The sequence below is a fragment of the Sebastes fasciatus genome, chromosome 16 (assembly GCF_043250625.1).
Source record: "Sebastes fasciatus isolate fSebFas1 chromosome 16, fSebFas1.pri, whole genome shotgun sequence".
In the NCBI taxonomy this organism is placed as follows: domain Eukaryota; kingdom Metazoa; phylum Chordata; class Actinopteri; order Perciformes; family Sebastidae; genus Sebastes; species Sebastes fasciatus.
The window spans coordinates 25975152-25999168 of NC_133810.1; the positions used below are offsets into that span (position 1 = coordinate 25975152).

Consider the following 24017-nt stretch of genomic DNA (forward strand, 5'->3'; position numbering starts at 1 on the left):
GAACATATTTGCCCTACATTGGCCTCAAAGAAGTCCTAATCAAATGATGAATATCCTGTGAGGTAAATTAGAAATCAGTCTAAGTGATGGGGGGAAATGTTTCCAAAAACACACACATCTCCTTCTGAAAACATACAAAAGTTTTAATTTAAATATCGGCAGACAGATGATGCCATTCATCGTATAGACAGGTCTCGCTGTTTATTTCTTGCAAATTTCTTGCACATGGATCACACTGCTCTTTATAAAGAAGGCACAATGGTGAAACCAGAGGAGATTCTTCTTCAGATCTTAGAATTTACTGCCCATCAACACGACACACGTTTACTTACTTTGATAATTTCCAGGATATATTCTATACTCACATACTCTTATTTTACAAAAGTACTAGTGACACCCTCAAACACGACATAATACCAGTAATAAGACCGGTATAATGCCTTCCTTTTCAATTATCACCCATGGCACGGTTACAAAGAGATCCACTGTACACTGGAATCATCCAACATTCAGGATTTTCACCCACAAAACATCTTCTTCAACTGCAGCTCAAAACCGTCACTTGAAGATATGAGACATCACTGTTTTAAATTTTTGCATAGACAAAAAATACACCCATTTAGACCTGGACACCAGTAGGACAAGAAAGGGAAATCAAGCCGAGCAGCACAACGACCCGTCTTGGAAAATTCTCATATCGAAGGCACAAAAACCTCAGAAGGTAATCAGCAATACAAAAAGTGCATCAGAAATATCCATTGAGGGACAAACACTACAACAGCCTTGTTCCTCTCTACAGAATACAATTAATACTTTATGGCATTATACAATCACACATGTCCTGTGCATTCATAATATATGTATATATATATCCACCCTGTAGAATTCCTTCACTTTTGGCTTTCATACAGTAGAAATGCATGCATGTGTGGGGACAACCTGGGTCTTTGGCTCAATTAAGCTTTGGGCTTATTATGGTGGAGTTAAGGGAAGCTTCAACAGCCTAATGGCAATCACAGCAGCTCCTCTCATCTGACATGTCACTGTCTACTACTGAACTACGGTGTCCTGTAAGGGACAAACATGGACAATTGCTCAATTCTGGATGGCGATTACAGCGCACCAGCTACACCTGGTGGCTGATTTAGGCTACTGCCTTACATCAACGTTCAGCTGATCTCCCTCCAGCCAGCTGTCACCTTATTTAGGTGTTTGTAGTGATATTAAAGTCTTTTACATCATATTACACGGCTGTGTGGAATACTCGATTCTGATTGGTCAATCACGGCGGTCTGTCATTTCTGTTTAACAGACAGTTGCTATGTATAGCAGACCGTTGCTATGAGCGCAGTTCAGATGTCGGATTCGGGAGGACCGTTTTTGTGTCAAAATATTGATTTCTTCACTAAGTAGTCGTGTATTAAACGGGATAATGTACAGCCATTTACAAATTTTGCGACACCGTGATTGTGAATGATGTGTTGTCAATCGTCTATAAATACTCCTCAGTCTCTTTAACACTTCGAGGCATTCAGAACGCTTGCTACCTGGGCTACATATGAGGACTCAGGTCCTTCTGCCCAAAGTGAAATCACTGGATGAGGTGCACAAAGTGTCCTCGGGTGATACCAAGAGGAGGCGGCAGGTTGATCACGGATGATGTTCAGAGTTAACGATGTGTACGGTTACGGGGTGTGTTCCTGAACACTGGTTGACTTGCCGACCGCTATACAAATGCAAGCGCGCAGTGATTGCGCAACAGACGGGGCTCGTTCTCTGAATGCCTGCCTATTTTTACACGTTACACCTAAATCAACACGATTTTTATACAGTAGCGCGCTACTAATGCTACTAATGGTATTACTAATTTAAATTACTAATTTACGGTAGGAAAACACATGATGCACACTTGGTGGTTATTACACAGAGATGAGGATTGTTTTATAATTAGAAGTAGTACTAAGTACTTTTTTTTTTTCTCATGAAAAGTATTATGAATCAATAATAATCAATTAATTCCAAAATCAATTGACGGAAAACAGTAGGCTGCATTCTTTGATATTTCAACAATTCATCCATTTCAGATGCTGTAGTTCATGGTGGACCACAAGAGTCAAATAAACAATATGGAGGACGGAACCTGCCAAAATAAAAAAAAATCAATCAATCAATCAATCAATCAATGATTCGATAAATAAATAAATACACAAAGTGACATTAAATGTAGCAAAATCAATATTAAAAATAAATGTAGCCATTCATTAATTGATCAAATGTGATATAAATTGATATTTCTGTGTTAATTTGCATCTTTATTTATTTATCTTAATTTACTCTTGTGTTTAATTTTCCCTTTTATTTATTTATATATGTATTTTTGCATTTATTTTTTATTGATCTATTTTAGCATTTGTTTTTATCTATTTATTATTTTTTGCATTATTTATTTATTTATGCACAATTATATAAATTTTCAAAATTAATATAAATAAATACATAAATAAATAAAAGGGAAAATTAAACAGAAGCATAAATAAATAAATAAGCCAATTAAAACAGTAATATCAGTTTCTGTCACATTTGATCAATTAATTAATTAATGGCTACATTTATTTGTAATATTAGTTTTGCTTTATTTATTTATTTTGGCAGGTTCCATCCATACTTTAGCAGCAGAGTAGTAGCATACTCACACTTCTGGTAAATCTTTTCAAAATAAAACTTTCAACGTACACAGAGGTGCAGTTACTCGTAGTCACCGCGGGAGGAGAGTGTATCCACCTTATTCTCAGGGGTGTTACTGTAGAAATGATTATGTCTGTAACTTCCGGTGAGGTAGCGGAAGTAGCAGTACGCTAGTTAGTCCCATAGGCCAACCAGAGTGGCAAACCACCAACGGCGCTTCTTTGGAAAATTAATTCACCTTCATTTTACAAAATCCTGCTTTATTTTTAACAGATATTTAACTATGTGTTTGAAGTGTATGTATCATATGTGGTATGAGATGAATTTAACAGCCTTACAGCTACACAAGGGGGCATTTGTATGTTTAGGACTCGACAATTAATACCATGTTGAATAACATTGCCCTACATTGGCCTCAAAGAAGTCCTAATCAAATGATGAATATCCTGTGAGGTAAATTAGAAATCAGTCTAAGTGATGGGGGGAAATGTTTCCAAAAACACACACATCTCCTTCTGAAAACATACAAAAGTTTTAATTTAAATATCGTCAGACAGATGATGCCATTCATCGTATAGACAGGTCTCGCTGTTTATTTCTTGCAAAATTCTTGCACATGGATCACACTGCTCTTTATAAAGAAGGCACAATGGTGAAACCAGAGGAGATTCTTCTTCAGATCTTAGAATTTACTGCCCATCAACACGACACACGTTTACTTACTTTGATAATTTCCAGGATATATTCTATACTCACATACTCTTATTTTACAAAAGTACTAGTGACACCCTCAAAAATGACATAGTACCAGTAATAAGACCGTCATAATCCCTTCCTTTTCAATTATCACTCATGGCACGGTTACAAAGAGATCCACTGTACACAGGAATCATCCAACATTCAGGATTTTCACCCACAAAACATCTTCTTCAACTGCAGCTCAAAACCGTCACTTGAAGATATGAGACATCACTGTTTTAAATTTTTGCATAGACAAAAAATACACCCATTTAGACCTGGACACCAGTAGGACAAGAAAGGGAAATCAAGCCGAGCAGCACAACGACCCGTCTTGGAAAATTCTCATATCGAAGGCACAAAAACCTCAGAAGGTAATCAGCAATACAAAAAGTGCATCAGAAATATCCATTGAGGGACAAACACTACAACAGCCTTGTTCCTCTCTACAGAATACAATTAATACTTTATGGCATTATACAATCACACATGTCCTGTGCATTCATAACATATGTATATATATCTACCCTGTAGAATTCCTTCACTTTTGGCTTTCATACAGTAGAAATGCATGCATGTGTGGGGACAAGCTGGGTCTTTTGCTCAATTAAGCTTTGGGCTTATTATGGTGGAGTTAAGGGAAGCTTCAACAGCCTAATGGCAATCACAGCAGCTCCTCTCATCTGACATGTCACTGTCTACTACTGAACTACGGTGTCCTGTAAGGGACAAACATGGACAATTGCTCAATTCTGGATGGCGATTACAGCGCACCAGCTACACCTGGTGGTTGATTTAGGCTACTGCCTTACATCAACGTTCAGCTGATCTCCCTCAAGCCAGCTGTCACCTTATTTAGGTGTTTGTAGTGATATTAAAGTCTTTTACATCATATTACACGGCTGTGTGGAATACTCGATTCTGATTGGTCAATCACGGCGGTCTGTCATTTCTGTTTAACAGACAGTTGCTATGTATAGCAGACCGTTGCTATGAGCGCAGTTCAGATGTCGGATTCGGGAGGACCGTTTTTGTGTCAAAATATTGATTTCTTCACTAAGTAGTCGTGTATTAAACGGGATAATGTACAGCCATTTACAAATTTTGCGACACCGTGATTGTGAATGATGTGTTGTCAATCGTCTATAAATACTCCTCAGTCTCTATAACACTTCGAGGCATTCAGAACGCTTGCTACCTGGGCTACATACGAGGACTCAGGTCCTTCTGCCCAAAGTGAAATCACTGGATGAGGTGCACAAAGTGTCCTCGGGTGATACCAGGAGGCGGCGGCAGGTTGATCACGGGTTAGGGTTAGGGTTAGGGGTTAGGATGAACACTGGTTGACTTGCCGTCCGCTATACAAATGCAAGCGCGCAGTGATTGCGCAACAGACGGGGCTCATTCTCTGAATGCCTGCCTATTTTTACACGTTACACCTAAATCAACACGATTTTTATACACTAATGCAACTAATGGTATTACTAATTTAAATTACTAATTTACGGTAGGAAAACACATGATGCACACTTGGTGGTTATTACACAGAGATGAGGAATGTTTTATAATTAGAAGTAGTACTAAGTACTTTTTTTTTTCTCATGAAAAGTATTATGAATCAATAATAATCAATTCATTCCAAAATCAATTGAGGGAAAACAGTAGGCTGCATTCTTTGATATTTCAACAATTCATCCATTTCCGATGCTGCAGTCCAGGGGTGCACACACTTTTTCAGCATGCGAGCTACTTATAAAATGACCAAGTCAAAATGATCTACCTACTATAAAAATGCAAAACATATATTCATTTATAAATATATTGAGTATTCTTTATATGTACAATATATGTTGGTGTACCTTGCATAACTGCATGAACCCATATTGTACAATATAACTCTGTACATTTTGTCATTACCTTACTCTGATGACTTGCACTGAATGGAATCAGCCAGGGATGCGTAGTCCGGACAGTAGCTGCTGATAGCCAGCCTCAAGCACACTTCCAAATGATCATCAGTCAAGGTGGAACGGTATTTGGACTTAATAATCTTCATGTGGGAAAAGGCTGACTCGCATAAATAAGTGGAGCCGAATAATGCAGTCAAGGAGGTAGCACATTTCCTCATGTTGGGGTACTTTTCCTCTGTGAGTAAGTTCCAGAACTTTTTTTTTTTAATGCCATGCGATCTACCCACACTACCTTTGCGATCGACCGGTAGATCGCGATCGACGTATTGGGCACCCCTGCTGTAGTGCATGGTGGACCACAAGAGTCACATAAATAATATGGAGGACGGAACCTGCCAAAATAAAAAAAATCAATCAATCAATCAATCAATAAATGACTTCATAAATAAATAAATACACAAAGTGTCATTAAATGTAGCAAAATCAATATTTAAAATACATGTATCCATTCATTAATTGATCAAATGTGACATAAATTTATATTTCTGTGTTAATTTGCATCTTTATTTATTTATCTTAATTTACTCTTGTTTAATTTTCCCTTTTATTTATTTGTGTATGTATTTTTTATTTATCTATTTTAGCATTTGTTTTGATCTATTTATTATTTTTTGCATTATTTATTTATTTATGCACAATTTTCCCTTTGCATTTCACCCCTTATTTATCTCTGTATTGTTTTTTTTATACATTTCTTTTTACATTTCTTCATGCATTTCTACCCCATGATGCAAATGAGGGGGCTGTCAAAGAAATAATTAAGTTTGAGGGAATAAATTAAGCGTTGAAATGCAAAAGGTAAATCATGCATAAATAAATAAATACATAAATTCCAGGTACTCCAGTTTACTCCCACAGTCCAAAGACATGCAGGTTAGGTTAATTGTTGACTCTAAATTGCCCATAGGTGTGAATGTGAGCATGAATGGTTGTCTGTCTCTATATGTGTCAGCCCTGTGATGGTCTAAATAAATAAATGCAACAACAAATACAAATAAATGCAAAAAGAATTATATACATTTTCAAAAATTAATACAAATAAATACATAAATAAAAGGGAAAATTAAACAGAAGCATAAATAAATAAGTCAATTAAAACAGTAATATCAGTTTCTGTCACATTTTATCAATTAATTAATTAATGGCTACATTTATTTGTAATATTAGTTTTGCTTTATTTATTTATTTATTTATTTTGGCAGGTTCCATCCATACTTTAGCAGCAGAGTAGTAGCATACTCACACTTCTGGTAAATCTTTTCAAAATAAAACTTTCAACGTACACAGAGGTGCAGTTACTCGTAGTCACCGCGGGAGGAGAGTGTATCCACCTTATTCTCAGGGGTGTTATTGTAGAAATGATTATGTCTGTAACTTCCGGTGAGGTAGCGAAAGTAGCAGTACGCTAGTTAGTCCCATAGGCCAACCATAGTGGCAAACCACCAACGGCGCTTCTTTGGAAAATTAATTCACCTTCATTTTACAAAATCCTGCTTTATTTTTGACAGATATTTAACTATGTGTATGATGTGTATGTATCATATGTGGTATGAGATGAATTTAACAGCCTTACAGCTACACAAGGGGGCATTTGTATGTTTAGGACTTGACAATTAATACCGTGTTGAATAACATTGAACATATTTGCCCTACATTGGCCTCAAAGAAGTCCTAATCAAATGATGAATATCCTGTGAGGTAAATTAGAAATCAGTATAAGTAATGGGGGGAAATGTTTCCAAAAACACACACATCTCCTTCTGAAAACATACAAAAGTTTAATTTAAATATCGGCAGACAGATGATGCCATTCATTGTATAGACAGGCCTCGCTGTTTATTTCTTGCAAATTTCTTGCACATGGATCACACTGCTCTTTATAAAGAAGGCACAATGGTGAAACCAGAGGAGACTCTTCTTCAGATCTTAGAATTTACTGCCCATCAACACGACACACGTTTACTTACTTTGATAATTTCCAGGATATGTTCTATACTCACATACTCTTATTTTACAAAAGTACTAGTGACACCCTCAAACACGACATAATACCAGTAATAAGACCGGTATAATCCCTTCCTTTTCAATTATCACCCATGGCACGGTTACAAAGAGATCCACTGTACACTGGAATCATCCAACATTCAGGATTTTCACCCACAAAACATCTTCTTCAACTGCAGCTCAAAACCTTCACTTGAAGATATGAGACATCACTGTTTTTGTTGCATAGACAAAAAATTACACCCATCTAGACCTGGACACCAGTAGGACAAGAAAGGGAAATCAAGCCGAGCAGCACAACGACCCGTCTTGGAAAATTCTCATATCGAAGGCACAAAAACCTCAGAAGGTAATCAGCAATACAAAAAGTGCATCAGAAATATCCATTGAGGGACAAACACTACAACAGCCTTGTTCCTCTCTACAGAATACAATTAATACTTTATGGCATTATACAATCACACATGTCCTGTGCATTCATAACATATGTATATATATCCACCCTGTAGAATTCCTTCACTTTTGGCTTTCATACAGTAGAAATGCATGCATGTGTGGGGACAACCTGGGTCTTTGGCTCAATTAAGCTTTGGGCTTATCATCCCAATAATGAAGTGGTATCTTCCATTTGCATTGCTTGTGCGTTTAGCATATAATCTTAAAGAGTTTAGTGAGAATTATATGGCTGCATGAGTGAAAGACAGCAAAAGCATTGGCACTTCTCTCGAGTTACCTTCCAGCTCCATCTAGTGGAGTTCACCCCCCTCTACACTGATAAACACAGCCCAAACCTGATGCCTTCATTGACAAATGGAAATAGAAACAACAATGGCACACTTTTTGATGAGGGATTTGGTATATCTTTGTCCAACCTAGTCAGTTCAACCTGATTACAGCAGCAAGGAGAGGTGACTATTCTTCCAACCTGCCGTTTCCTGAGAAGGAACGATACCTATATGTGTGTGTGAAACGATGCAGAGAGCAAAGGTTTCTTTGGCAAACATGCTCGTTTTGCAGAGTTTGCAGTCCAGAGATAATCCAAACCAGGCACCAAGATTGGACGGGGACAGGGTGGAGAAGGGGGCGGATGGGTCTGAAGATGCTGTCAACAGTTCAGAGCTTCGACAGGAACCCCTTGTCCTTTCACTGGATGTACAGGACGTCGCTCTCTTTCAGGCCAGAGCGGGTCTTGTACTTGTCAAAAAGGCACTGCAGGGACCTGATGTACATTGCATGGTACAGGTCCACCATCTCCTCAGTCGGATCCTCAATTTTTGGCACTGTGATTGGCTCCCCAACTGCAATAGAACAGGAGAGAGGGTTAAAACTAAATCAAGCAAACTTCAGTTGAAACTGTTAGAACCATCAGTGTTAACCATTAAGACACTTTCAAAATTGGATGAAGCAAATACTGACTACTATTTCAGTAGAGTTAACAGATTAACCCACTGAGACCGACTTTAGTGTCTTTCAAAGGCTGTAGAAGGTTCAGTTTTAGAGCTTGAGTGGTGGTACAAATATCATATGAATCTAGAAAACATAAGGAATCATTTGACAAATGGATAAATAATTTGGCTAAATAACGCTCCAAACCAACGCTAAATTTTGGCGAGGAAAAACTGGGGGTCCCTTGACCTCTGACCTCAAGATGTCAAGGAAAATGGGTTCTATGGGTACCCACGAGTCTCCTCTTTACAGACATGCCCACTTTATGATAATCACATGCATTTTGGGGGCAAGTCATAGTCAAGTCAGCACAATATTTATCATTGTTTTGTGTTAATTGATTTCCAATAATAAATATATACATTGATTTGCATAAAGCGATCATATTTACCCACTCCCATGTTGATAAAAGTATTTAATACTTGACAAATCTCCCTTTAAGGTACATTTTGAACATAAAAAAAAATGTGTGATTAATCATGATTCACTATGGACAATCAGAGATTAAATATTTTAATCGATTGACAGCTCTAGTTGGAACCATCAGTGTTAACAATTAAAACACCCCCGAAGTTGGATAAAGCAAATACTGACTTTGTCCGTTCTGTTAGTCTGTTAAGTGTACTAAAATAGCAGTGTATTGTTGACATTAAAGATAACCCTAATCGGTACCACTGTGAATCACTGGAACCAAACATTAGCTTTCACAAACTTGCCTATGGTGGTGATGGGGTTGCCATAAGGTACAATGCCCCAGGAGTTGCCGAAGAACAGGCCACATCCGTGGAAAAGGCATGGGGCAAAGCCTAAGATCTTCTGTAGCCTCCTTTGGAGAGCTCTCCAGTAGGTCCCCTCCTCCAAGATCACCTGCTTGTAGGCGTCGTTCTCTCCGAAGGAATACACCGGAACCAGGTCAGAGCTGAGGAAACACAGAGGAGGGGACTCAACAGCTGTCCTCTAAATGTACACTTACAAAAGCACAAGTATGTTTCTAGATTTTAAACATCTTAAATCAGCAACAACATAAAGGAAACAAGTAAAATATATACAACAAGTGTCTGGTGGTGGAGACCTAGTACATGTAAAACTATAAAAAGGGTTCTGATAAGGATGAAACCTCACAGAAAGCCTATTAAAAAAAAACATAAACTTGTTTATATAACCGAAATGATATGCCCTGATATCTTTATTGTTATATTACAGTCATATCTGTAAATCCACTGGCTTGCTTGGCACTCAAAGGCTCACTTTAAAGCCATGGCACATCTGTGATAAAACTGAATGATTTATATCGAACATACAAGTCTATATATCACAGACCAACTTCAGCTGGCAGACGAGAACAAAAACATCCAAAAAGGAGGTTGCTTTTGTTGCAGCTTTATATACAGTATGCAATGTGATAATTATCATGAATCAGTAGGTCATGATAATTAGCACGTAGGCAGCAGACTGTTGTAGTTTCCAGTTGCGAAATCACAGACATTTCTCAATTTTGCGTGGATCATTGTTGGTGAACAGCCAAGCTTTTGTCCTGCTAGGTATACCAGTTATGAAAGGGTTTATGTAATCAGGAAACTTTCTGGATTAGTATTAATTCAACCTAAAGTAGATCTGTAGAGAAGATAAATATTTCCTGAGAAGCTTTTGGACCTAGAAAACCTTTGGAACTTTCAATACTGCTCAATATCAATATTTGATTTTTCATCAACCAATCCTTGCATGGAGCATCGTTTACACCACTAGTTCCCAACCTTTTTATGACCGTTTAAAAAGAATACAAAGTCAACTCACAACCACTGAGAGAGATTATTAACTTCTCACACAGTTTTATTAATATTTTTCAAGGCCTGAAGAGATGAAACTATCCTGTATTTTACCAGAAATAAGAAAAATTAAAACATAAAAAATATACAAATGTAATTTTGTGGAGCAGAAAATTGAGATTTATAGCAACCAGAAAATTCACTATACTGTAACCATATCTACGTTGGACAAGGTGCTTTTAAAATTAAAACAAAAATTTCGAAATTGCAAGTTTTACTCAATTTTCCTTATAAATCAACTTAAGTGTTGTTATTAGGGCTGTCAAAGTTAACGCAATTATAACGCGTTATTGCAAATTTAACGCCACTAAGTTCTTTAACACAACTTGCGATTTTTAGGTTGTAGCGGGCTCAGTTTTAAAAGAGTGAAGATACTGGTATTATATGAAACTAGAAAACCTAAGGAGTCCATTTGCATTTCATATTAGCTTGTCGCGAAGGAGGTTAAATAGCGCTCCAAACTAATGCTAAATTTTGGCGAGGAAAAACTGGCATGGCCATTTTAAAAGTGGTCCCTTGACCTCTGACCTCAAGATATGTGAATGAAAATGGGTTCTATGGGAACCCACGAGTCTCCCCTTTACAGATATGCCCACTTTATGATAATCACATGCAGTTTGGGGCAAGTCAAAGTCAAAGCAGTACCTGTGAGGGTTTCTGGACAATATTTTTCATTGTTTTGTGTTGTCAATTGATTTCTAATAACAAATATATTTGCATAAAGCAGGGATATTTGCCCACTCCCATGTTGATAAAAGTATTAAATACTTGACAAATCTCCCTTTAAGGTACATTTTGCTAAGATGAAAAATGTTTGATTAATTTGCAATTAATCGTGATTAAATATTGACAGCCCTAGTCGTTATTCAACTGGTTTTAACAACATCTCGGTTTTATAAGCATCAAAACCAATCCGTAACAGTTCCAGAAAGAGAACCTGAGTGACCTCATTTCACAGCCCAGGCTTATTTCAGCTGTTATGAATGAAGTTATGCATAACTGCATGTCTCTTCTAGCAACCCCTAAGCTTCTTGGGCCAAGGTGCACCCTGTGATAAGCCACAGCTATATAATCAGGCTTGTTTGGGTTAACGAGACAAACCGGGTCCATTACGCTTCATAGTACAGTTTGTTATGGTGACTAATGCATGTCTGAGCCCGATGCCAGCTCATGTAGTCTGACCCTTCAAAAAGGGCACTGCATGCCACGAGCAGCTCCGAGCTTCACCAGGGACAACGCTGCACATTCAAAAAAGATTTGGTGATGATTTCTATGGGGTCACTTCAACCTTTTGTGTGAGTAATAATCTAAGGTTTATTCATTCCAATGAGTCACTACAGCCCTGAGAATGACATTTTCATGTTGAGATCAGATTTGGTCAAGGCTGTGTTTAGTCGCAGTAACCGCAGGTGTCCTTGTCTGCGAGTGTTGTGCAGCCAGCTCACCCTTTCTGTAGAGCAAGCCTCACAAAGCCTTTGCGGTTCTTCAGGGTGACGGAGTTCATGCCCGGTGCACACTGCAGAGACTCCGCCGCTCCTCCAACAACGATGATCACAGCATTTCCTGTCCCATTACGTGACAGCAGGTAGTCGATGGAGTTCCTGTTCACTGGACAGATACCTGGGATGGAAAAAAAAGGGATGATTAGAAATTGCATTAAAGAAGCATTGCACAAGCAGGCAAATACACGGGCTTGTTAAGTCTGTTTGCATCTTCCTGTTCCTATTAGATCTGGACACATTTTGGCTGCAAATATATTGTAGATAAAGAAAAGAAAAAAAAGAAAAGTTATTTTCTGATTGTTTCATGGCGTTAACATTCTAAAGACAGAGACTCTTAGTTTAATTTTCCTCCTCTGCATTTCATTCATTACATCCAACGTGCATCAGTAAATATATGCAGCAGTAAATATCGTCGCAGTATCTTTTAGATGAGACAGGCGAACACACTGAGATGCAGGCTGCAGAGTGTGTTTACTGCTGCGACCACCAGCAGCCCTCGTCTCATGTCATGTTGCTTTTTCATACATCAGCGCACTAATTTGCCTAATCTTCACAGGTCTTTAGACCACGGTGGAAACAAAGACAACAGTGGGCTGGAGGAACCTTTTAGTTCCTTGAAAAGTGGTTCTACTATTGATGGAAACCCGGCTAAAGAAAGTTCTTCAAGGGCTATTTACCAATGAAGCATTTCGAAACATGTACAATAACCTATATTAACCTAAGGGAGTATGCACAGTATCTGTGGGTAGAGCTGAACAGCAAACAGCCCTTCAGAACAGAACAGTTTAAGCTCTATCAATCAGTGAAATCAGCAGAACCAAGTAAACAGAAGCTATTTCAGCTGTGCAATAGGACAAAGGTCCGCTCTCTTACAGATACAGTTATCAGACTTTCCAAGACCGCAAACAAGACTCTGTGGCTTCTCAAATCACCTCACCTCCAGACATCAGGTAGTCTCGAAGGACAGGCAAGCGGAAGTTTCCTGCCAGGGTTGCCAGGGAGGGCTTGATGCCCGGAAATTTCTTGGAGAAGCCCGTGGCCTCTGTCCCGAAGTTACAGAAAGCACCGAATGCGAAGATGCCGTGGGGATGGTAGCCAAAGATGTAGTTCCGGTTGGGCAACAGGTTGTGGGTTTTAATGAGCTGGAGGAGAAAAGCACAAAGAGGAGCAGTGTGAGGCTGATTTCCACACTGCTAGACTGGGAACAGCTGATAGGAGGAATGTCATGTTAGTGACCAATATGGCTGAAAGGCTGGAGAACAGGAGCTGTGTGCCAGATCCATACTAAATACTTCTAGTACAATTTAATCTCATGCTTGGTGTTTTACTGGTTCCTGTCTAGTTAAGGTTATTCCTGCATCTTTGTTGTTGCTTTTTTGTATAAAGCTCTTTGTAAAATTTAGAGATGTTCCGATACCATTTTTTTCTTCCCGATACAGATTCCGATACCTGAATTTGTGGACCGGCTGATACCGAGTAACGATCCGATACCAGCGGGATTAAAAAAAAATATTGTTATTATTATGATTATTATTTAACAGCTGTGACAAACTACCTGCAATCAGTTCTTCTTCGCTGCTCTATCGATATCGGTACAAAATTGTTTTTGAGATGTGCTATACAAATAAACTTCCGAAGGCCTTGGGCAAAGGAGGTTATGTTTTCACCAGCGTTGGTTTGTTTGTTTGTTTGTTTGTCTGTCTGTTAGCAGGATTACTCCAAAAGTTCGCGATGGATTTGAATGCCATTTTTTGGAGGGGTTGAGTGTAGCACAGTGAACAATCCATTAGATTTTGGTGGCGATCCGGATCATGATTCTTTATAAAATGTTCAATCCATACATGCAGGTAAAGATGTATATGGCTGTATTTTGAGTATGTAGGGTATTACTATTACTAATTCTCACTTTTCAAGTGTGAACAAGCTACACACTCAAGTATAAGTATAAGTATGTAGTATGAATCTGGGATAATACAGCTTGTGTTTTAGTAGAACTAGGACATCCTTATCAGCTCGAACCTGACATGACTCTCCTGTCTGCTCAAGTGCAGTCATAAAATAATGTACATGTATATTGCATTGGCAGCAATAAAGTTCAACTTTAAACATTCAGCATTATTTTAACCTCTTGGTTTCATGTTGAACTTGTATAATCGCAGAATCTCATAAGAAACTTTAAGTGTTCTAATCTGCACTGTAGACTTAGATCCATCACAATGTGTACACAGAGCTCCCTCCACAGCTAGTCAAACACAACAGTTGCATAACCACATTAGCAAAGGTGATCACATTCAAGATCTCCATAGCAACGTAGGACTCCACCTGGCTGGCATGGCAGATGTAGAGGGATTACCTAAGGGAGATGTGCACAGCATTTAAAGCTACAGTTGGTAATTCTAATAAAAAAAAAAACTTTTTGTCACATTTGCTCAAACTGTATGTAGTACATGAGACAGATAATCTGGGAAAAACTCAGGTTCCTCTGCCTCCTTTTAGTGCTCCTGAAGGCATTTGTAAGATTTCACTGTGCTCGAAAGAAAACGACCAATCACAAGCAGTGATTGACAGCTGCGTTAGAGACTCCTTGGCTCTGATTGGTTGTCTTCGGGTGTGTTGGAATCTTGTAAATGCCATTGGGAGCACTAAAAGGAGGCAGAGGAACCTGATTTTTCACGGATTATCTGTCTTGTGCACTACTGTCAGGATATAATGAGCAAATATGACAAAAAGTTATTTTAATTAAAGTGACCAACTATAGCTTCAACACCTTATATAGTTAGACGAGACAGTAAAGAGGTGGCGGCCTGCAAGATCCACTGATTACTGCATAAAAGCACTAATATTACAGAAGAGTCTTTGTTTCTAGTGTTGAGGCAGACGTTCATCAAACAGTCACACTCCAGACTCCTTACAGTCGATTTTGAGGCTGCTTTGGACTTTGACCAGTTGGCTTCCAACTCATGAATAATAGTCATATGCTCATGACAGATAGAGAACTCTTGCCCTACAATCAATTGATGCCTCTGCAGATATATTCTGGTTATGTTGACCTATGGGCTAATAAAAGTATCACTTAGAGCACATTTAACTTATTCAGCTCTATTGCAAGAGATCAACTTTCAACTACAGACTATGTCAGTGACTAATGATGTTTTAATATTTCAACATTTGACAGAAAGTTAAAACTTTGCACAACAGCAAAAAAAATCATTGGTCAATTTATTGAGATTAAAACGAAAGAAATGAGAGTTAGCCGGCATCAAGCAATGATCTCATCAACCCACCGAGACGAATGCTATATAGAACACTCTATGCAGCTGAACTTTGTTCATCTCATTGATCTGTACAGAGTAGGACTTGAAATTCCTCCCCCTAGAGTTAGACATACTCTCTGTACAGTAGATAGAGACGTAGGCAAAGTTGTTGGTAACGTTCCGTTAAAGAGAGAAAAACCCACAATGGTCACTGAAATAACTTGAAACTGACAAAAGTAATAATAAATAAAAATTTACTGAAAATGAACTAATGAAAATCAGATATTGTTTTTGAATTGTGGTTCAACAGAATCATTTTAAAAAACAAACTAATGAAACTGACCTGGACAAAAATGATGGTACCCCTAGAAAAGATGTAAAATAATGTGACCATAGGGACACGTTAAACTAAGGTGTGTCCTGTAAATAGCATCACAGGTATCTTCAAACTTGTAATCAGTCAGTCTGCCTATTTAAAGGGTGAAAAGTAGTCACTGTGCTGTTTGGCATCATGGTGTGTACCACACTGAACATGGACCACAGAAAGCTAAGGAGAGAGTTGTCTCAGGAGATCAGAAAGAACATTATAGACCTTCATGTTAAAGGTAAAGGCTATAAGACCATCTCCAAGCAGCTTGATGTTCCTGTGACTACAGCTGCACATATTATTCAGAAGTTTCAGGTCCATGGGACTGTAGCCTACCTCCCTGGACGTGGCCGCAAGGGGAAAATTGATGACATATTGAAGAGACGGATAATACGAATGGTAACCAAAGAGATTAGAGGTGAACTCCAAGGTCAAGGTACATCAGTGTCAGATCGCACCATCCGTCACTGTTTGAGCCAAAGTGGACTTAATGGAAGACAACCGAGGAGGACACCAAATCATAAAAAAGCGAGACTGGAATTTTCCAAAATGCATATTGACAAGCCACAAAGCTTCTGGGAGAATGTCCTTTGGACAGATGAGACAAAACTGGAGCTTTTTGGCAAGTCACATCAGCTCTATGTTCACAGACGCAAAAATGAAGCATCCAAAGAAAAGAACACTGTACCTAATGTGAAACATGGAGGAGGCTCGGTTATGTTATGGGGCTGCTTTGTTGCATCTGGCACAGGGTGTCTTGAATCTGTGCAGGGTGCAATGAAATCTCAAGACTATCAAGGCATTCTGGAGCGAAATGTGCTGCCCAGTGTCAGAAAGCTTGGTCTCAGTTGCAGGTCATGGGTCCTCAAACAGGATAATGACCCAAAACACAGCTAAAAACACCCAAGAATGGCTAAGAACAAAACATTGGACTATTCTGAAGTGGCCTTCTATGAGCCCTGATCTAAATCCTATTGAACATCTGTGGAAGGAGCTGAAACATGCAGTCTGGAGAAGGCACCCTTCAAACCTGAGACAGCTGGAGCAGTTTTCTCACGAGGAGTGGGCCAACATACCTGTCAACAGGTGCAGAAGTCTCATTGAGAGTTACAGAAATCACTTGATTGCAGTGATTGCCTCAAAAGGTTGTGCAACTAAATATTAAGTTAATGTTACCATCATTTTTGTCTAGGCCAGTTTCATTAGTTTGTTTTTTTAAATGATTCTGCTGAACCATAATTCAAAAACAATATCTGATTTTCATTAGTTAATTTTCAGTGAATTTTTATTTATTATTACTTTTGTCAGTTTCAAGTTATTTCAGTGACCATTGTGGGTTTTTCTCTCTTTAACGGAACGTTACCAACAACTTTGCCTACGTCTGTAAGCTCATCAACACCTGGGCAGAGTGGCCGAGATGAAGTGATTTTATATACTGAAATCTAGTCAGATATCGCAAGTAATACATTAAGTAGGGAAATGACAGACTCAAACAAGCTGTGTGAAAGCCACGTGTTTCATTAGCATTCTGAGGAGTGAGGAGCAAACAAAAGCTATTTCATCAACAGAGAAGAATACATTAGCTTTGGCAAACATTCAATCCTGTGTCTTTTGTTTTTTTACATGGATCAACTTTGTTTTACGTGACAGCGCTTACATATGTGACTGCGATACTGCAAGGACAGTATCCATCTGTACTAGGGCTGCGACTAACAATGAATCGATCAATCGTGGTTGTCTATAAAATGCCACAAAATACTGAAAAACGGGCATCACATTACCCCTGTATCCTAGGACAGTGGTTCCCTACCTGGGGTCTGAGATCACAGGGGGTGCCAGGATTTGCAGAATTTTATTTGGATTGCTTCAGACTCATGTCAAACATTTTCAATAACTCCAGTGTTGTAAAGTCCAAAAGTCAATATTTATTTGAAAAAAGATAGATGTTATCATTTCCAAAATTCACAACATGTTTTTATCTAATGAAATAATCTTCTTCAATCCGTATTTGTTGACGTTTAGCCTGTAAAAAAAACTACATTTTCACTGCTGTCAAAAACTGTTTGCACTCCCACTCACATAGGGAGGCACTGGCAAGTTTTATTCATTAAAGAAAGTTGATTTATTATAAAAAGACTAACTCATCACTAACTCGGCTTTTCTTAGATACAAGTAGGGGGGGCTTCAAGGAAAATAGGTTGGAAACCACTGTCCTAGGAGACATCATATAAAACAGAAAAGAGCAAATCATCTTCCTGGAGAAGCTGGAACCAGAGAATGTTTGGTACTACTTTGAATTATTAAAAACGATAATAAAAACAGTTGCAGAGTATTTTTGTGGCGATCCACTAATCAATTAATCAACTAATTGTTGCAGCTCCACTCTGTACAAGAGTTATTATATATACTGACTGAATCATGCAGGAAATACTGTATATCCTCTCTTTAAACACACTCCACCCATGACTTCTGGCTTCTCCAGTGACACTTTAGTCATGCACTGCTACAGTACAGTACAGTAAAGTTCAAGTGTGGCAGTTCGCGATAACCAGGGCTGTCCTCTCATCTAAAGATGCAGCGGGGAATACCTGAGCTAGGCAAGCTTTACACTGCTCCTTGGCCTATCTAGGTATAGGACAAAGTCCAAAACTCCCAACGTCAAGCACTCATCACAATCAACACGGGACCAGGAACAGCATGGAGCAGACAGCTGATACAGAATCCACCCCTGATAAGCTTATCTAGAATGTCAAACCTGTGCATGACTGCAAATTGATGAACTGGCTAACTCGTACAATACTGACTATCCGAAGCAAGAGTATTAAAAACTTTTTGTGTGACCGCACAAAATACACAAAGCCGCGCGCATTTTCATGGTTTGTTTCCTTACTGGTTGCGATACTGACGTCTCCATATCGCTAATGTTCTCTTGAGTTTTCAAGATTGGGGTTGAATAAATTAGCAATGGTGCATCAAGAAAGTTACCTACCCTGACCGGGAAGTAGTCTCGGAAATATGTCCACACTGTCCAGTTTCTCACCCACGAGGACCTCCTGCCACCTGAGGAGAACATTACGGATTAGAAATCATTTCAATCAAAACTACAGATGCAACTAACAATTACTTTCACTGTTGTTTTTTTTTCTTTTTTTACTATTCCATTAAAAGGGTTGGTAAACATTTTTTGTTACATTTGTTGAAATTCTCATTACATCCCGACAGCAATCAATAAATAAAATGATTAAATATCCCACTTGTGAATTTTGAAGCCTTTATGTGTCTTAAAAAAGGTGGTTGCTAACAAGTGGCTAAATGAGTCTACAAAACGTCATCACGCCGACTCGTCCGCCTTTACAGCCTCGTTGTGTATACTCGTGCTCATGTGACCGTGGTGTAGTTCATTTAAAGCCTAACGTTAGCTCTTTACTTCTGCCGTTTTTTTCATTTTTAAACCCAAAAGAAATTTTCAAAGAAATTTGACCAGTAACTTATGATACATCATGCCTATATTCATATTTTGAAATTTAATCATCTTCAAACCAGGGGTTTTCATCACATATTGGTCAAAATTGGGCTATTATGCAACAGTGATTTTTGATTGATATGATTAATGTCTCGCCTTGTTTCGGTGTGTTCCAGTCAACGATGAGCCAGGCGGTGTAAATGGCAGAAATAAGCCAGCAGTCAGTGCAGAACATGTAGATCAGTAGCACAGTGCAGGCAGCACCTGGAGGGAGAGAGGAGAGACTGCACGATCAAGTATCTGAATAGAAATCACTCTTAAAGACAAATCAAAGTAGGCTAAACTAAAGGCTACACACATTCTGTTAAAGGCTAGGAGAGTCAGAGGTGTCAGAAACAAGTATGTGTGCAGCTTAGAGATCTCACCTCCCCGTCATGAGACTAATGAGACTACAAGTTAAATCTTCTAGGTTTCTTTGCTTTCTTACGGCTTAAGTAAAATGCACAGCGGCGCCCTCACAAACACACTCGCTCACCCATGGCTAAGAAGCTGATGACCCACTGCAGCACTGAGATGACCTGCAGATGTTTTTCCATCTTGGATCTGCAGGGCCAAAAAGCCCCGGACGGGTCCTGCAGGGCAGAGAGGATGCTGGAGCCGGTGCCTGGAGACAAAAGACGAGACAACAACAGGAGAGTTTTAGCAAAACTGTATAATATCCACGTGGTTGGATTATTGAAGACACAGATATGGAAGCTTAAATACATTAGGAAGAGAAGCAAGTTATCACACTCCTAGCAGTGATACCTTTCTACTCCTGGTTTTAGTTCAACCAACCCAAAGGTGGACGTCAAACAAAACAAAGACATTAATGATTTCCAAGAACACCGTGCCAAACAACACAACCAACACAGATTTCAGCCGAGTCACAGCCTCAACTACTCACCAGCTCTTTTCAGTCACCAGCCCATGAAAGTGAAGCCATGCAGCTACATGTGAGGAGCATAAAGTAACGGACACATTCAGAGCGTCTGCAGCTAGTCCAGCTCGTACCGCTGAGAGCCAATAAGAAGGAAAACACCGGTGTCTAATCCCATCTGTGCACACTGAAAATAACCCAGCACTGGGCTGCTGGTGGTAATACCTGTAAACTATGATGCTATGACGGCTTAAAGGCTATCCCTGCTTGAACCAGGGCCAGGAGAGAGACGGAGACTTGGTCAGGAGGATACAACTGGTGACCCGTTCATGGCTGGATCTGCCCGCTTACGGTAGGTGTTCTCTGAGTCCAAGCCAGATCAAACCGGTCAACAGACAGAAAGGTACACAAACCCTATCACGTCCTGCAGATGAAGCAACCAGGAGGACCATGTGGTTGCCTGTCAAATAACCGTTCAGCTTCAGTAAAGTTATTCCACTGGCTCAATAGAACTGCCTTGATGATTCTCTAACTGCACCGATAAGACTCTTCTACAGCTGCAGAGCTGAATTAAAGGACGAGTTCACATGTTTTCAAGTCTATCTTCTAACAATACAGACATACCCATAAGGACCTTCAAAGGGTTATAGGTTGTTGTAATTGTTTCAACTTCCCATACCGGCCATGAAGAGATCCATTCCTAAAGCCATCTCAATGGAAGTGATCAGGGACAAAATTATACAGTCTTTGTGCTATTTTACCAGAATAGCATTTCCAGTTAAAACTTCAACCATTTTCACAGAAGAAATCCCTTGGACCGAGTACTGATGCAATACCAGTGTGCAGTAGCTGGGATCATTATTTTACGTGTACGACAACATCAGGCTTGACTTTAACATCACTTTCCTAACTTTGTGTAACAAATATACATAGATATAAATTTACTGAATTGTTATTTATTATCAAAATAATAAATCGTACAATAATAACCTGACAAAAAAAAAAATCTTAAAAATTACCAGGAATTCCTCTATTTGAGTCAGTATCGGCCCGACATCCGATCCAGTATCTGTGCATCCCTAAATATAACCGTATTGATGATTCTGCTCTTATAAGACTCTTCTACAGCTGCAGAGTCAAATTAAAGGATAAATTCACATGTTTTAAGGTCTATCTTATAATGATACCGACATACCCATATGTTCATTGAGAGAGTTATTGGTTACTGTGATTTAAACTTTCCATATCGGCAATGAAGAGAGTTCAATCGAAGTGATCAGGGACAACAATATGTAATATTTGTACCACTTTAACAGAATAAAACTTCATCCATTTTACAAATAACTCTGAGCCTAAAATCTAAACATTTCAACTGCAGAAAAAAATGCAAAAATGGGTTGCACATAAAACTGTATATTTATAGTTAGCATCCAACTTAGAGGCAGCAGCATTAACAGCCACAGAGCACAAATCAAACATTGTGATAATGACATTCAGTAGTAAATCTATGCCTTTTTAATCTCCTTTAGTATCAGCTAATTTTTAAAGTTTTTTTTGTTGTTGTTTTTGAAAATGCAGCTTTTTTTCTTTTAGTTTGTTTTTTTATATATAAAAAAGGAGCATATTTTATAAGTTGTTTTTTGTTTTTGTTTTTTTATTTTGAAAATGCAGCATTTTTTTTTCTTTTAGTTTGTTTATTTATAAAAATTCAGCATATTTTTAAAAAGTTTTTCTAAAAAGTTTTTCTATGACATTTCTGTGGTAGGCTAGTCAACTAAAACAATCTGTTTTAATAATATTGAGTATATTTTTAAATTGAAGTTTTGTTTGTGTGTCACTTTCTAAAACGGATACAAAGTGCTTAAAATAAATCAATAAATAAGCTGTCGCGTGTTTCAGGTCCTACTGACCCCTTCCACTCCTGATTGTTTGCCCACATTGTTTGTTTGTTTGTTTGTTTGTTTGTTAGCAGTAGCTCTCGTTGAGCCAGAAGCAGTCTTACCTTTGAGGAAGCCAGAGTATGCAGCAAGAATGGTCTTCATATCTGAGTCTTCTTGGATGGAGAGGGTGCCCGAAGAAAAAGCTCACAGACACTCAAATGTTTGCTTGCTGTCAGGATGATAAAGTCCAACCCTACAGCTCCTCTGACACGGCTGCCTTCAACTGCAGCAGGCTGGAGCGGCCAGCCGGCATTTAATCAGTGCGGGGAGGAGCCAGAGACACGGAGACACGGAGACAGGAGACAGGACGGAGGGACAATTAATAACGTGCCAAGGAGTCTCCCTGTACAGCAACACGATGGCCTGCAGGTGGGAAACAAACTGTGGTGCTGCTGCTGCCTCTCTCTCTGTCTCTCTCTCTCTCTGTACTTATTGGGGCAGTCACGTGGGTCAGATGTGAAAAATATCCAGCATGTATTGATCATTGACCCTGCATCACCTCCCCACCTTGTGTAAACCTCAATCTTTGGGCTGGATGAGACATATGTGTGTTTCAAAAATGACATTTTGGGGTGTTTCTGTAACATTTTCTTAAGTCCCATCAATTAAATTTTTAATTGATGTTACAATTTGCAGTGCAATGTTTGATAAATATGTACACTACCCATCTTGACATAAAAAGTAATTACTAAATATTGTGATTCAATGAAAAGTATGAAGCATTTTATGGCAAATATCAGCAAAAAATCAAATTATCACAACATGTCTTGTTGCGGTTAGGACCTAACGACATTAGACATCAGAATTGCAATATCTGTAATAAAACATGTTATATATTTTTTTGTGTATGAAGACTGACATTTATGGTTACTCTCTACATTTTTCAGGGTGTAGAGAAAATCATAAAATCCCTATTTAAAAAAAAAAAAAAGTTTTATATAAATATTTACAATGATGCAGAGAGCTGGATGAAAATGAATTTAAAGCGACAGAAGGCAGAATGCTTTTGGCATCATTTGGCAAAAATTCTATAATAACCTTTCAGCATATTGTAATTCAAGTGTTCTGAAAGAAAACTAGACTCCTGCACCTCCTCATGGCTCTGTTTTCAGGCTTTAGAAAATCTAGCCCTTGACGGGAGACTTTTACCAATCACAGGCCATTTCAGATAGAGAGCGTTCCTATTGGTTGTTCATTCAACGGAGGCAGCTGTCAATCACTCGCAAACTGATCAAACGGTCAAACTAGGTGGTGCTGATCAAATTTGAATGAATATTCTGTTACTGTAATGCCTATTTAGCTGTAAAATGAGAAAGTTTGCTCCGGCTGGTGGGCGGTGCTTGGTATTTCCACAACTGATCTGAGGGAATTATTTATTTAATGTTCAATTTATTTATTTATTTTACTGTATGAACAGAAGGCAGCGTGTGTAGCCTCATGGAGACTTGTTGCACATGTTCAATGCCAATGCAACAAATGATTCTTTCTTCTATATATCCAAGCAATGCTATTTGATTACGTAATGCAAAATGCATCTCTCATATAACATTGGAGAGATGATGCATTTGTTGCAGTGGCACTGAGCGTGTCAGCCGTATATACCCTTCTTGACTTAAGAGTATGGGTTGCATAGTGAAAGTCTAAAGAGGCTGCCATCTGTGAAGCTTCCAGGTAAGTTCTGCTCTTCTGACAGTGACTGAGTCTGCCAGCTGGCATTGCACAGAACCTCACCAAACCAGGAGCTGCTGGAGGTGGACAGTGAGCTAATGTACAGTATGGCTGCTGGCACATGGCTGCAGAGGTATTGTCAGCGGTGGAAGAAGTACCAATACCACAATGCAAAAATACTCCACTACAAGTAAGTCCTGCATTTAAAATTTAAGTATGAAAGGTAGTTTTGTGA

At 38.7% G+C, this 24017-nt stretch overlaps 1 protein-coding gene across 1 annotated transcript; it reads right to left on the reverse strand.

The window, feature by feature from the left end:
* Positions 1-7148: 7148 nt before the first annotated feature.
* On the reverse strand, positions 7149-22544 carry dgat2 (diacylglycerol O-acyltransferase 2). Its single transcript, XM_074611863.1, has 8 exons — positions 22177-22544; positions 19791-19919; positions 19412-19519; positions 18782-18852; positions 13109-13313; positions 12115-12289; positions 9560-9762; positions 7149-8695 (listed from the first exon to the last, which is right to left on the reverse strand). The coding sequence occupies exons 1-8, from the start codon at positions 22214-22216 to the stop codon at positions 8541-8543; spliced, it is 1086 nt and encodes a 361-aa protein (XP_074467964.1). The 5' UTR covers positions 22217-22544; the 3' UTR covers positions 7149-8540.
* Positions 22545-24017: the final 1473 nt, after the last annotated feature.

Excerpts from the sequence above, each read along its gene's own strand:
- dgat2 (XM_074611863.1), bottom strand. The coding sequence starts at position 22,216 with ATGAAGACCATTCTTGCTGCATACTCTGGCTTCCTCAAAG. Across the intron at positions 12,290-13,108 it reads AGACTACCTGATGTCTGGAG|GTATCTGTCCAGTGAACAGG; the intron begins GTGAGGTGATTT and ends TTTCCATCCCAG. Across the intron at positions 9,763-12,114 it reads AGGCTTGCTCTACAGAAAGG|CTCTGACCTGGTTCCGGTGT; the intron begins GTGAGCTGGCTG and ends GTGTTTCCTCAG.